The following is a 14,332-nucleotide window of genomic DNA, read 5'->3' on the forward strand; positions in this document are numbered from 1 at the left end:
AAATGTCTAGCTTCAACTTCCAGCCATTGGATTTTGTAATGCCTTTTTTCTGGTAGATTAAAGAGCAGTCTATGTTCAGAAATCTCTTCTCCATGTAGGTACCTATAGCATTTGTTATACCTTTGTCTGTTGGACTGAAGAATACTCTTATCAAATTTTTGTTCCCCGCATAGTTTCTTCCAGATCATTGACAAAAATGTTAAACAACATAGAAGAATCGATCCCTGTGGGATTCCACCAGAAAAACACCCATTGGATGATGATTCCTCAACTCTCAAAATGAAATTGTAAATGTATCAGTTAGCTATGTTTTTACCCATGTAATGTGTGGCATGTTCATTGTGTGTCATTCTAATTTCTTGACAAATTAAAATACCATGTCAAGTGCCCTACAGAAGTCTAAGTATGTTACATTGACACTATTACTTTTAGCTAAATTTGTAATCTCATCCAAAAAGATATCCAGTTAGAAAACAGATTTTGTCACCCTATAAACCCATGTTGATTGTCATTAATTACATTATCCCTCATTACGTCTTTCATCATCAAGTCCCACATCAGCCGTTCTATTATTTTGCTCGGGATCCACCTCAGACGGACAGGCCTATAATTACTTGGTCCTCCCATTTTTTTTTTTTTTTTAAGTACTGGCATAACATTAATTTTCTTCCAGTCTTCTGGAACTTCCCCAGTGTTCCGAGACTTATTCAAAATCAATAGCAGGGGCCAGAGAGCCCCCCAGCCAGCTCTGAAGATTCTTGGATGAAAATTATCCAGACCTGCTGATTTAAAAATGTCTAACTTTAGTAGCTGTTGTTTAACATCCTCCTTAGTTACCGTTGGAATGGAAAGTATTTCATCATAATCATATGAGATGAAACTACTGTCTTGCTTTTTCCCCCAAACATAGAACAGAAATATTTATCAAAACACACATCTGCCTTTTCTGTGTTATTATTGACAATTCCACTATTTCCTCTAGTAATGGACCAGTTACCATTGTAGGATTCTTTTTGTTCCTAATGTATTTAAAAATTTCTATGGCAAGCAGAAATAAGGACAAGAAAATTTCTCTTTGTGTCCTTTTGCTTCTTTTCTTAAGTTTCTACCGTTACTATCTTGTGATTTATGTTAATTTCTATTAACTTCTCCTTTTTCCCCATTTGTCATTAGAACAAATGGAAAAAAGGGGAAGTTGATAGCAACTAATATAATTTATATATAAAATTTTACTGCTGCTTTTACTTCGTCTCTCACAGCCAGGCAGCTGTCTAACCAGCGTAGTCTTGCACCTAAACAAACAGTGGCGGATTTAGAGTTAGTGGGGCCCTATGCACAGCTTCATTTTTGGGGCCCCCACCCCGGTAGTGGCAGCTGGGAGCCCCGAGCCCTTTTAAAATTGCCAGGCCCCACGGCAGCTGCTTCTTCCCCCCCCGTCAGCAGCCCTGGGTGCAGGGGGTGCTGCAGTGCCCCCACATTTTAAGCGGGGCTCCACTGCTGACCTGCACCATTTATGTTAAAACATAGTGTTAGGAGCACAGAACTGCCCGGTCCCCTGGGGAGACAGGGAGGTGCCCGAGCCCGGCCACGGGGGCTACAGCGGCTAAGGCGGATCGCAGCAGCCTGCATTGCAAGGACTCACCGGAGGTGAGCGTGTGGAGGCAGCAGTGTGCTCAGGTGGCCGCCAATGGAGCCCAGCCCCCCCCTTCAGGTGGGTGTTCAGCCCAAGTGGGTCTCTGCCCACTTCTCCTGGCTGGTCAGTGGGGCAGCAATGGAGCCCACAGAGCCCTGGGCGCAGGGCGCCCGCCGGGACCCTAGGGTACCCCAGAGGCAGCGTACGAGCAGAACTGCCATGGGGCTGTGGAGGAAAGGAGACACCAAGATCTTCATGGCCGAGGACAGCTTCGGGTGCCCCGGCAGACCCATGCTGGCTGGCCTGGAGAAGTGGGCAGAGACCCATGGGGGCTGAACACCCACCTGAAGGGGGCGGGGGGCACAGCTCTGTCGGCAGCGACCTCAGCACCCCGCTGCCTCCATGTGCTGATCTCTGCTCGCCTCCCCTGGCCGCTAGGTCCTTGCAAAGCAGGCGGCTGCGATCCCCCTTAGCCGCCACGGCTGTGCTGCAGCCCCAGTGGCTCGGCTCAGACACCTCCCTGTCTCCCCAGGAACCTGGGTGGCTCTGTGCTCCTAACAATATGTTTTAACATCAGTGGCGCAGGGCGGCAGAGCCCGCAGAACCTTGGGCACGGGGCGGCAGCCAGGAACTCAGGCAGAAGCGGAGCCCTGCAAAAAACATGGGGGTACTGCAGCACCCCCGTACCGCTAGTCACCATGCCTATGTTTTGGGGCCCCCAGTCGTTGGGGGCCCTGTGCCACGGCACGGCATGTTTCAGGGTAAATCCGCTCCTGAAAGCGAACAGCAATTTTTAGTTCTGTGATCAATTCCTCTCTGTTGGTTAAGATGAAGGGAGCTGTAGCTCACAAAAGCTTGTGCTCAAATAAATTGGTTAGTCTCTAAGGTGCCACAAGTACTTTTTTTTTTTTTTGCAAATACAGACTAACACGGTTGCTCCTCCTCATTTAGGGGAACACGAGAACATGAGATCTCCAGTGTATGTCACTCAAGCTGAAGTCCTTTATGAGCACACAGCTTTTTTCCCTTCACATTATAGATAGGTGGTCATTGTGATGTTGCACCCCATAATGCTTTATGGAAATATGCCTATGAAAGTAAATATGACATAACTGGAATATGTTTCATGCTAGATATGCCATGTAACACATCTCTGCAAAGGTTATGATCTACTGGATATATTGATCCTATTTGTATACCTGTATCATTTTTGTATTTGAAGTTTTGAATATTGGCTATGTTCTTGTTTAATTTTAAGTAGCCTCAGTGAAGCAGTTGGCCAGCTTCCTGAGAAAAGACTATCTCAGTAAGTGCCCAATCAAGAAACACTTAAGCTAACAATGAACTTGGAGATGCCAATCCACATCTGAGCTTCCCTAGGAATGTGGCCTGGCTGGTAAGAAACGGAGTCATGCATGCCCATGCGACTCCAAAACTCAATCTTGGAGCTGGATTCTTGATAGGAGAGAAGAGGGGGTCTCCATCCATAAGAGAAAATCTATTAAAGCCCCTGGGAGACCCCACCATTTTGTCTTCAGGTGACACAAAAGATAGCCTCTCCACCCCAGGGAGATGCCTGAAAGAAACTGGAACAAAGGACAATAGCTACAGGGGTACTTGTGGCACCTTAGAGACTAACCAATTTATTTTTTTGCGAATACAGACTAACATGGCTGTTACTCTGAAAGCTACAGGGATGTGAGTGATTGCTGGACTCAGACTAGGAGGTGGCTAGTCTGAAAAAAACTTTTTAGAACATCTCTGAGGGTGAGATTTTATCTGTAATCACTTTCTTACTGTATTAGGCATAGACTTGCATGTTTTATTTTATTTTGTTTGATAATTTACTTTGTTCTAAGAAAAGGAGTACTTGTGTCACCTTAGAGTCTAACAAATGTATTTGAGCATAAGCTTTCATGAGCTACAGCTCACTTCATCGGATGTATTCTGTGGAAAATACAGTGGGGAGTTTTATATACATAGAGAACATGACACAATGGGTGTTACCACACACACTGTAACCAGAGTGATCACTTAAGGTGAGCTATTACCAGGAGGAGACGGGGTGGCGGGGGAACAGACTTTTATAGTGATAATCATTTCCAGCAGTTGACAAGAACGTCTGAGGAACAGGTGGGGGGGATAAAGATGGGGAAATAGTTTTACTGGGAGCTGGGCATCTGAGTGCTGGAGACAGGTGCACTTCTTAAGCTATTTTCAGTTAAGCCTGCAGCTTTTGGGGGACGTGGTTCAGACCTGGGTCTGTGTTTGCAGCAGGCGAGCGTGTCTGGCTCCAATCAGGCAGGGCACTGAGGTCCCAAGCTGCCAGGGAAAAGGGGCTCAGAGGTAGTCTCAGCACAACAGTTGGCAGTCCCAAAGGGGTTTCTGTGATCCAACCCGTCACAGTCATCCTGTTCTCTAATGTGATTTCATGGTCTGTAGCAGACATCAGTTAATACCCCATCTTCAGCTTTGTCGGTTAGACTATCGATCCATAAGCATTCAAGATAATTTGCTTCCAAACTGTCAGCGACTCAAACAGGTAATGCCATTTTTGACAGAATGCCACTCTCTCCCCCGTTTTGCCCACTTAATCCTTCCTAAATACATTATAACCATTAATTTTAATATTCCAGTGGTGTGACTCACCCCACCAAGTTTAATACATACTAACCAGATCAAATTTTCTGCTCATAAATGCAGCAATGCCAATTTTTCTTGTTTATTACTCAGGCTCCTAGCATTGGTGTATAGGCAATTACAGAATTTCTTCTCTTCACGTCCCTTGATTACTTCCCCCCACCCCAAACATCCCAATTTTGTTCTGAGTGCTCATTATCTTCCCTCTTTTTATCTTCCCCATTTGTTATTAGTTTAAATCCCCTCCTTAACTTCTGTAGCTAGCCTCCTGCTAGGAGATTAGGTCCCCTTCTACTGAAATGGAGGCCATTCAAATTGTACAGCCACCTCCTTACATAGAAGGTGGACCAATTTTCCACAAACTAAAACCCTCCACTAATTTACCTAGCCAACAGCTCACTTCCAGTGTCTTCTGTCTTCCTTTGCTCCTGGGACAGGAAGGACTTCAGAGAAGATCACTCTGACATTCCTCTCCTTCAGCATGCTTTCGAGTTCCCTGAAGTCCTCTATAATCTGTGAGGTATCATGTGAAGCGGTGGTGTTAGTGCAGATATGCACCATGACCAGTGGATTTTTGCCCACCAACTTCAGAAACCTATCCAGTCTTAGAGTGACATCTCCCATCTTCTCTCCAGGAAAACAGCACACTGTCCACCTGTCTCAATCCAGCATCTTTCCCTAAAGCGAAATCAGCTCACAAGAAGAATTTAAGGAGTGACCTGAAACAAACAAACAATATGCCATGTTGGTCTGTGTATCAGCTTGGCTTGTGTCCTAGGGGCTTGCAGGTATCATGGTACCACCTCTATTTTGGAGAGAACGCCACCTGCCCAACATACAGCCTTTTCTCCAGGAACAGGAAACAGGCAGACATGGGTCGGTCTCCTAGTGTCAAGGTACGATCTTTGCCTGGGATGTCTGTCACTTTATGTTTGACAGAGCATCAGAAGTTTTGTTGCAAGGCACTGATGCAATGTCATGACCTTTGTCTCATTTGACTAACTTTAAATAGTGGCAGCCCTACATCCCGCACCATTCACATGTGGGATGGGAAGGGCAGGAAAGAACCTGCTGCCCTAAATGTGAAATGCAGGTCACTGATATTTAGCACAAAGCATCATTCATTAGATGCACCTACATCTCAGAGTAGGGCTGACACACAGTCACATCTATGAGAGAAAGCTTTGTGTTGCTATTGTGTGCATTTGTTGGTTTCCCCATCACAGTCTTACTCTCCCAGCAGAGAGGGCTTAAGACTGCCTGTTCCCAGACATGATTAAAACACATTAGAGACCCTACTGTGTTATAATCACTCTTCCTTCTTGCCAGTATTCCTTTAAACACCATTGAAATCCCTCCTACCAAAGTCAACTACTTATGCAAACTTAGGAGACACAAGGAGCAGAATCAACTATGAAGTCCTGTACGGATTATGCCATGTGGATCTGTATTACTGTGTTCAGTGCTTAGTTACTATAGATGTGGGTGAAAAGATGGTAGACAGATAGCAGGTACAATAGATACAGCAAACAGAGTAGAAGCAGTATTTTTCCTGCCAGCTCTTATTTCTACCCTTTTAATGACTTATTTTTAATATACTAAACAAGCAGAAGGGAAGGATGGTCTTGTGGGTAAGGCACTGGATTAGGACTCAGGAGATTGGGAACCTATTCTGGCTCTGCCACAGATTTTGTGTGTGACCTTGGACAAGTCACTTAACCTCTCATTACTTCAGTTTCCGCATCTCTAAAATATGGAGGATAACCCTAAAGACTGATGAATGGGGGAAATGACTGTAGTATTATTCATGAATAGTGTGCCTCACTTTCCCTATTACATGTTTTGTTACTGACTGAATGCCAAGAGTTAAGTCAAAGAAGGCTATAAAAGGGTTATTAAAAAAAACTGAGCAGAAAAGGTAAAACAATGACAAAGATGAATCAGCCTCTGATACACACCTTTAAGCAGCTAACAATGGCTGGGCCATCAATGGGGGAAGGTTCCACCTGTGTGGCTCCATCTATGCCAGAATGGTTTACACTTCCCAAGGGCTAAGACTGGGATCAAAGGAGATATAAAACCTGAAGAGACCATAGAAAAGGGAGTGGGGTTGGGTGAGCTGGGAGAGGCTACTCGGTATATCTGAAAAAGCAGACATGCTGGAAGACTCCCTGTGATGCACAGGGAGCATGCTGCAAGCAGAGTATGCTGTTCTTCTCAGTTCCAAGATGGGAATAAGCCAGACCTACCTGAGCTATGGCTAGAGAGGTTAAGCTTAGGTAAGGAAATATGCATGTAAGACTGTTTACTTTATATCCTGGCTTTGTGTGCTTTTTACCTTGAGTGGAAGACTAAATGATGCTTTGTTTTAAAGAAGCCATTTCTGTGACACTGCAAACTTATGCTGTGTCAGGCTCCCAGACAAAAACAACTTGCAAGTGCCAAGCACAGTTGGACTTGCTGAATTAGTCCTGCTTGGCACCTAAGAGGTTAATAACCCAGGGCCTGGGATGAGTGAGCCAACTGAAGAATTCCACCCCAGGAAAGATAAAAGCACTTGTGCGGGATGCAAAAAGGGTAGGGCAACAGTGAATTGGGCCCAAAGTTCTTAACCATGGGCCTAATCCCGCCCATTGAAATCAATGGCAAAGCTCCCATTGACTTCAACAGGGCAGGAGGCGGTAGTGCATGAGAAAAGCAGTGGCAGGTACTTTTATTGCTTCTCTTAAACGAATGAGCTCCCCTACCTCTATTGGCCAAAAGAATAACTCAGGGCAAGATCTGACCTTTCATGTTCCACAGACCTCTCCCTGTTCTGTAGTATGTTTAAACTGAGAGGAAACAAATCCCAGGAGTACTTCTCACACAGATGATCAGATATAGTAAAACTGTGGCTTCCACACAAACCAAAATCCATTTCAAGGGCGCTTGTTTAGAAGCCACTGGTGGCTTTGTGTCTGAACCACACATGATTAAGTGAAGAAGGGCATTTTCTAATAAATTAAAAATTGTTAATTTTTTTATTAGATTTCAAATTACAAAAATATTTAAAAGATCACTGCCAAAACAATCTTATTTTTTAAAAAATGTCCTTACCTGTGCTACTGTCATCTAAGATGAACACAGAAGGCTTTCTGAAAGAAATTACTTTTTCCCCATTTATGTTGTGTTTATGTGCTGCATGTCCCTCAGCTTGAACAGTGAAACAAAGCTCTTCAGTTTCACCTTCTGAGTCTAGTAAGTTTACTTTTCTGGGATTTTTTTGCTACAGCATCAGGCTATTAGGTTTGTGTTTCCAACATTATAGGGAAATGTTTAAATGTCCAAAGAAGTTCTAATTGAATTAGTGAAAAAAATAATGAAAATATATATATCCATATTGGGTTTTTTTAAACAAACAGCTTTTTGGCCTAGTACTTGACAGTGTCCCTCAGAGTGCTTATGTCAACATCTCAGCTCAGATATTTTATTCTCTACTAATGAGAAAAATCTAAATTCACAGATTAAAAAGACAAAACCAAAAACCATTTAAGGAAAATCCTAGATGGAAAGTATGCCTTCATGTCTGTTTCACAGATTCAAGGCCAGAAGGGATCATTATACGATCATCTGGTCTGACCTGTGTAACTCAGGCCATAGAATTTGCACGGCACCTAGTTCAATGAAGCCCCAGTCCTAACTGGGGCCTCTAGGAGCTACTGAAATATAAATATTAAACAATAATGGTACAGAAATGGAAAATAAAATGTCACTTTAAAAAGAGTAGTAGAAGCAAATCCATGTTATCTTACTTATTAAAGCGGTTGCTAGATGATCTGTTACACACAACAAACAAGTTCAGGGTCACAGATTCAAATCCTTCTTAGCACAAACCTGAGTATCTAATGATAATCCCAGCAAGAGAAAAGTCTCTTGGAGAGGTCATGGGTTCACAAGCCTTCAGGAGATCATCTGTTAAAGATACAGTACACACTATAACTTCAACAAGCAGCAACCTTTCATGGTGCTTCTGTCTGATGGTAGATTTGGCATTATATGATGCTATTACAAAATATTCATGAAGCACTGTAAAATTAGAGTACTTTATAAATGTAAAAAGAAAAGGAGTACTTGTGGCACCTTAGAGACTAACCAATTTATTTGTCAGTCTCTAAGGTGCCACAAGTACTCCTTTTCTTTTTGCGAATACAGACTAACACGGCTGTTCCTCTGAAACCTGTCTTTATAAATGTAGAAGACAAACTCTGTGCCCTAAAAAGTTTATATTCTAAATAAGGTAAGGGAAAACTTAGGAGAACAGTTCAGGAAAGGGATATCCATGTTTGTGCCACACCTGAAGAGACTCCTGTAATAAATTGTAACAATCCTCCATTGCACCACCAAATTAGATAAGCAAGGTTGGAAGACAAAGAACTGTAGAATAGTTATTAAACTGCCTTGAGAAAAAAAGAAGTGAGAAAAAACAATTTAAAATAGCAAACATTTCCTGTACAGAGCAGGGCGGAGAGGAGAGAAGAACACCACGATTTTTCTGGGCAAACAAAGGAGTTAATTATTCAGCTGCAGCAAATACCAAAAATACCATTTTGAACATAGATGTGTGTGAGAGAAAGAGAGAGAGACTGACTGACTTACCAGGCCCAATGGATGCATTTCAAAACTGGGAGTGGTGAAACAATCAGATGGGTATAATCATTTCTACAGAAAGGCATTAAAAACAAGAGAGGTCTGCAGGGTCTTTCTCTGGGAACTGGTGAAATGGCTCCTTGGGGAAGTAAGCTGAAAACAGGACATGTTAAAAATCACAAGGGCAAGCAAAGGCAGACAAGCTGTAACAGATAAAGCTTCTTTTTGGAAAGAAAAAACTTTTACTAGAAAGGGACTTGTGTGTGGTTTACTTATTTGATAACCATGTTGCCCAGTGGGTAGAGCACTACCATGGAACTTAAGCAACGTGGGTGCTAGACCCTGCTCTTCTAGGTGATCTTAGGAAAGTCACTTCCCCTCTTGGTGCCTCGGTTTCACCATCTATAAAATTAGGAGGATGAACCTGACCTCCTTTGGAAAGTGCTTTGAGATCTACTGATGACAAACCTGCACCCAGAATCATAGGGTTAGAAGGGACTGCAAGGATCCTCTAGTCTAACCCCCTGCCAAGACGATCCAGCCTCCTTTTGAAAGCCTCCAGTAAAGAAGCTTCCACAACCTACTGAGGCAGTCTGTTCCGTTGTCCTACTGTTCTTCCAGTTAGGAAGTTTCTCCTGAGATTTAATCTAAATCTGCTATGCTGTACTTTGAACCCACTGCCTCTTGTCCTGCTCCCTGTGGCAAGAAAGACCTTTTCCATCTTTTTTATGGCAGCCTTTCAAGTATCTGAAGACCACTATCATGTCCCCCCTTAATTGCCTCTTTTCCAAACTAAACCTTTTGCAGTCATTTACATTGGTGCAACCTGCGAACAAATTAGAATAGCAGCACTTCGCACTCACTTGGCCCAGGTGTAAAAGGGTCCACAAAGTACAGTGCAGTGTACAATTAGGCCCCAAAGCATTTATGTGCTCAAAATCTGTTTAATTCCCCAAAAGAAAAGAAGTCATAGAAATCCACTACTGTGCTGTTCTGAGAGAGTAGCCAATGCCCTCATGCTCACATGCCAGGCCAGTCAATAAACAGCCTCTCAACTAGATGTCCCCTCTATGATGGAAAAGGTAGTAGTCATAAAGGGGGGAGCGGCGGGGGGGGGGAAATAAAACCAGCACAGCAGTCAACATCCAGACTGTCAAAATCATACAAGGGATGAAGGGCAATTAAGGCAGCTTGTATTATCTGAGATACAGCCTTTTGTAAATTGGGGGCCGATTATCAAAAAATACGCTCGTTTTGCAACTTCATTTCAGACATACATACTAAATACGAGGTTTTGTGATCAAACTAACTTTTGCTCTTCTCATTCAATTTCACAAGCTAAGCCCAAGGGACTTGTATTCCTAGATAAAAAATTTGTGTGTTGGATTTTACTTACATAATTACTGGCAGACAGAACGTGTGTAGGTACAGCAGGGAATGACTGCCTTAGCATTCTGTTGGTCTAATCAGACATTTATAAGATAGATCTTTTCCTGTGGACTCTGTAAGGCTGTATGACTGAGAGCAAGGCGTTCGAGTCTCTACAGTCATTGATTAGATTAAGTTGCTTGTTGTGGACAGATCAACATAAAAAAAAATTCATCCCAGGGCAGTAATATAAGGACAAAGTTAAGAACCCCCACTAAACTTCAGCCCTATATTTCTATATTTCCACCTGTCAAGGTTTTACATTTGCCTTCGGGGCTGAATTTCATCCTTTCCAAAAGCTTTTATTTAAACATAAATAAAAAAGTTACAAAAATATTTGCAATAGTTGAGTTACTGATATACTCTTACCATTGCCTGTGGCTAATGGAGATTTTTATTTGGGAATCTGTGTGTGTCTTTTTTCCCCTTAACGTTTTTGAAATGTTTGACATACATTAAAAACTAGTGTGCCATCCAGGGTAGGAAAGCTAGATGGTTTTAAGCATTCCAACTTCTGCAAGACAGCTTCCCTACTTCATTCCTGAATTCTTAGGATGAAATGCTGACTCTGCTGAAGTCAGTGACAACTCCAATTGACTTCAATGTAGTCAGGATTTCACCACTGGTCTCCCTCAGTTTTAGCTCTCTGTGGAGCAGATACAGAACTCAGTAGATGGGCAAGACACTGGAGGCCCAGTGCAGATGCTATTACAATCCACAGCAGCACCTATAGAATTTAAAACACATGCAGGGAGGCACACATACGAGAATAGGAATCAAGACATTTTGTAGAGCAGGAGGCAGATGTATGGACTTGGGAAAGACAGATATAGTCATGGTAGCTTCAAGATGAACCACAGACAAAGGGACCTCTTATAACTTGGCTTCTCTATAGCCTCTCTGAGATGGAGGCAGGAGGGAAGGACTGGAGCCTGTAGGAGTTCCTGAGATAGGATTCTCATAGGGGCATGGAAAGCTACCATTGAAGTGCCTGTGTTAGGATCTGCTGATGGCAGTAGCTCAGTTTCCTCTCTCTTCCATGCATGTATCCTAAAGGACATCTTCTACAAAGAGCAACAAAATAATTGTGTTGATGGAAGTCATTGACTAACTTCAGCATCACTGACAGGTTTCAGAGTAACAGCCGTGTTAGTCTGTATTCGCAAAAAGAAAAGGAGTACTTGTGGCACCTTAGAGACTAACCAATTTATTTGAGCATGAGCTTTCGTGAGCTACAGCTCACTTCATCAGATGCATGCCGTGGAAACTGCAGCAGACTTTATATATACACAAAGAAAAAAAAATATTCTCTGTGTATATATAAAGCCTGCTGCAGTTTCCACGGCATGCATCTGATGAAGTGAGCTGTAGCTCACGAAAGCTCATGCTCAAATAAATTGGTTAGTCTCTAAGGTGCCACAAGTACTCCTTTTCTTTCAGGATCACTGTTTCTCAACTTTTCTGCTGGCATCAAACTACATGTTCCTCCTATATACCTGTGAAAATTCTGTTGCTGGTGGTGTAGATTCTGCCACTTACATCCAGGGCCAGAAGAATTGCAGCAAGGGAGATTTAGGTTGGACATTAGGAAAAACTTCCTTACTGTCAGGGTGGTTAAGCATTAGCATAAATTGCCTATGGAAGTTGTGGAATCTCCATCATTGGAGATTTTTAAGAGCAGATTAGACAAACATGTCAGGAATGGTCTAGCTAATACTTAGTCCTGCCATGAGTGTAGAGGACTGGACTAGATGACCTCTCGAGGTCCATTCCAGTCCTCTGATTACAGAGACTGGGGAGGTATAGCTCAGTGGTTTGAGCATTGGCCTGCTAAACCCAAGGTTGTGAGTTCAACATGGGGGGGGACATTTAGGGGGTTCTGGGGCAAAATTAGGGATTGGTCCTGCTTTGAGCAGGGGGTTGGACTAGATGACCTCCTGAGGTCCCCCCTTCCAACCCTGATATTCTATGAATGGGATTGTTGTCAGCCTCTAGTGTACCTGGGTGGAGGTGCAGGTGAAGATTTTGCTGCCACCTAACTCCCCATTGCAGGCTGCTGAAGATCATCATTTTCCCTGCAGAGGAAGGCATTAAAGATTCTGCCACTGCAGAAAGACAGTAGCATCAACAGCTGGCTGCCTCTAGGGTATCACCCTACTAAGACAAGGCTACTAGTGCACAGATGACAGCTGTTTCTTTTTCTTTCCAAATGTAGCAGCAGGGTCTTTCCAGGAATCTTCTCAGAAATGCTTCCGGGGAGTTCTCCTCTCAGGGAACTCTAGTGCCTGAGGGAAGGTGACAGGTTAAGTAGTAGGGATGGAGGAATTTTGAATTATACTTAAGTGACAAATATTTGAAGAGGGTAAAGGAGGACTGAAAAGACCAGAAAGAGCAAAAGAATTCAGAATGGTAGTGGTTGAAGAGGCTAGAGACTACAGCATTGGACAAGTTTAGCTTCGGTCTGCCAGAGGGTATCTACTAACTGAACTTCCCTCAAGTTAATGTTTTCCACAGTTATGTGAAATTATTTAATCTGGAACAGCTATGTATAATCAAGTATCACAACTAGGGGTATCTCAGGCACATAGTATTGTTTCAACGTTTGGGTGAGTACATGAGTACTCACGGGTGAATTCAACAGTTGTTGGGCTCAGCTTCATGTAGTTGAAACTTTGAACATCGCCTCCCATAAGCAGTTTGGAATGAAACAAGTATTTGAATCCATGGAAAGAACAGAAAAGGAACACAAGCACAGCCAGGGCAAATTCACGTACAAATACTGGTGGAAGTTTATGGACTACTGGTGGGCACAACTATTAACTACTAACCCAATCCACTAGGGGATAGAGAACCACATTAAAAGCCAGTTAACATTTTGAAATATTAGCGTGGAAAAAGCTTTTTAAAACAAAAGCTTAAGGCACTGAGTGTATTCTTGTACCTTCAAGATTAATCTGGAGGCCAAGAGAAAATACACTGAGTTAGGAATGACAGTATGTACCTCCCAAATAGGCTTTCTTGCCCACCATCTCAACACTATGCTTTAACAATTCATATAAGCCATCTTTGCTGTTTCTAGGACTAGCTATTTTTGCTTGTGGCGCAGTACAAAGTTAAAACTTAGATATGATTATCACTTGTTTTCTCCTGCATCTTCTCAGAAAGGCACTTGAGCAAATCACCACAAGTTTCCCCATGTAGTTCTGGGATAGCCATCAATTATACAAAAAACATCTGAACTGGAAGTTACTTGAAAAATAAAAAGCATTTTTATTACTGAAGCCAAAAGAATCAAGCTTAGGCTAATATTGGAAAGCAAAGTTTTAACCTTTGATATGAAAGAGCTACTAGCTGTAAGTAAAAAAAAAAGATGCTTAAAGACTAACTAAGATTAATATGTGAAAATAAAAACCTATACTGCGAGTATAGGAATGAAAAATGGTTTATTTTACACATAGATCTTTATTAAAAAGTACGGCTGGTAGTGGAACTTTTTATTTTGATGCATAAACTTGATAAAAGTTGGATGTTACAGAAACTGTGTACAATGCGGAACAAAAGTCACATGTATAGGGTTTTTTGTAAAAAAATCAGAACCAGTAATTAGCATAGACATCTGTGATTTCTAGTTACATTGTAAAGTGCCTTGTGTAGTCATATTCTATAGTTGGAATGACCGCTTGTACAAATTTCAAGAAAATAAGAAGATACCTGAGTCTCTAGTTAAGGTAAACATGGAGTAAAAGAGTAATTACATGCTTACTTTATATCCAAGAAAACTAGGTAAAATCATGCCTTTTGTAAGTGGCCTGAATCTTATTAGTATTTCATTAGGTAGGAAAAGTATAGCTTAGAAAGTCCAAAGGGGGACAAGAAAATAATACACTAATATAGTGAAGAATGGCACTTCTCAAAACTTATGATTTGAATGATCAGGTATTATTTCAAGTTTAATAAATTCACTTATTTTAAAAAAAAACTTTACCCTGCTAACACTAAGCCAGT

At 42.2% G+C, this 14,332-nt stretch overlaps 2 protein-coding genes across 8 annotated transcripts in view; both read right to left on the bottom strand.

Moving 5' to 3' along the window:
* LOC140896406 (venom prothrombin activator pseutarin-C non-catalytic subunit) overlaps positions 1 to 14,332 on the bottom strand; it is an 81,505-nt gene that overhangs the window by 66,296 nt on the left and 877 nt on the right. For 3 of the 7 annotated variants that reach the window (XM_078848213.1, XM_073308223.2, XM_073308232.2), the window contains 2 exons: positions 8,909 to 9,052; positions 4,658 to 4,992 (listed from right to left, as the gene is read on the bottom strand). The gene's annotated coding sequence lies outside the window, so the exon portion shown is untranslated. Of the gene's footprint in view, positions 1 to 4,657; positions 4,993 to 8,146; positions 8,336 to 8,908; positions 11,517 to 14,332 lie in introns of those variants that run through there. The other 4 variants (XM_078848222.1, XM_078848223.1, XM_078848224.1 and 1 more) reach the window with 4 other exon arrangements.
* The window catches only part of ATG3 (autophagy related 3), a 31,565-nt gene continuing 31,039 nt past the window's right edge, over positions 13,807 to 14,332 (bottom strand). Inside the window, exon 12 of the mRNA XM_073308301.1 lies at positions 13,807 to 14,038. Coding sequence (XP_073164402.1) covers positions 13,957 to 14,038 — 82 coding nt within the window. The 3' untranslated portion in view covers positions 13,807 to 13,956. The remainder of the gene's footprint in view (positions 14,039 to 14,332) is intronic.

The sequence above is a fragment of the Lepidochelys kempii genome, chromosome 1, assembly GCF_965140285.1.
Source record: "Lepidochelys kempii isolate rLepKem1 chromosome 1, rLepKem1.hap1, whole genome shotgun sequence".
Lineage (NCBI taxonomy): Eukaryota > Metazoa > Chordata > Testudines > Cheloniidae > Lepidochelys > Lepidochelys kempii.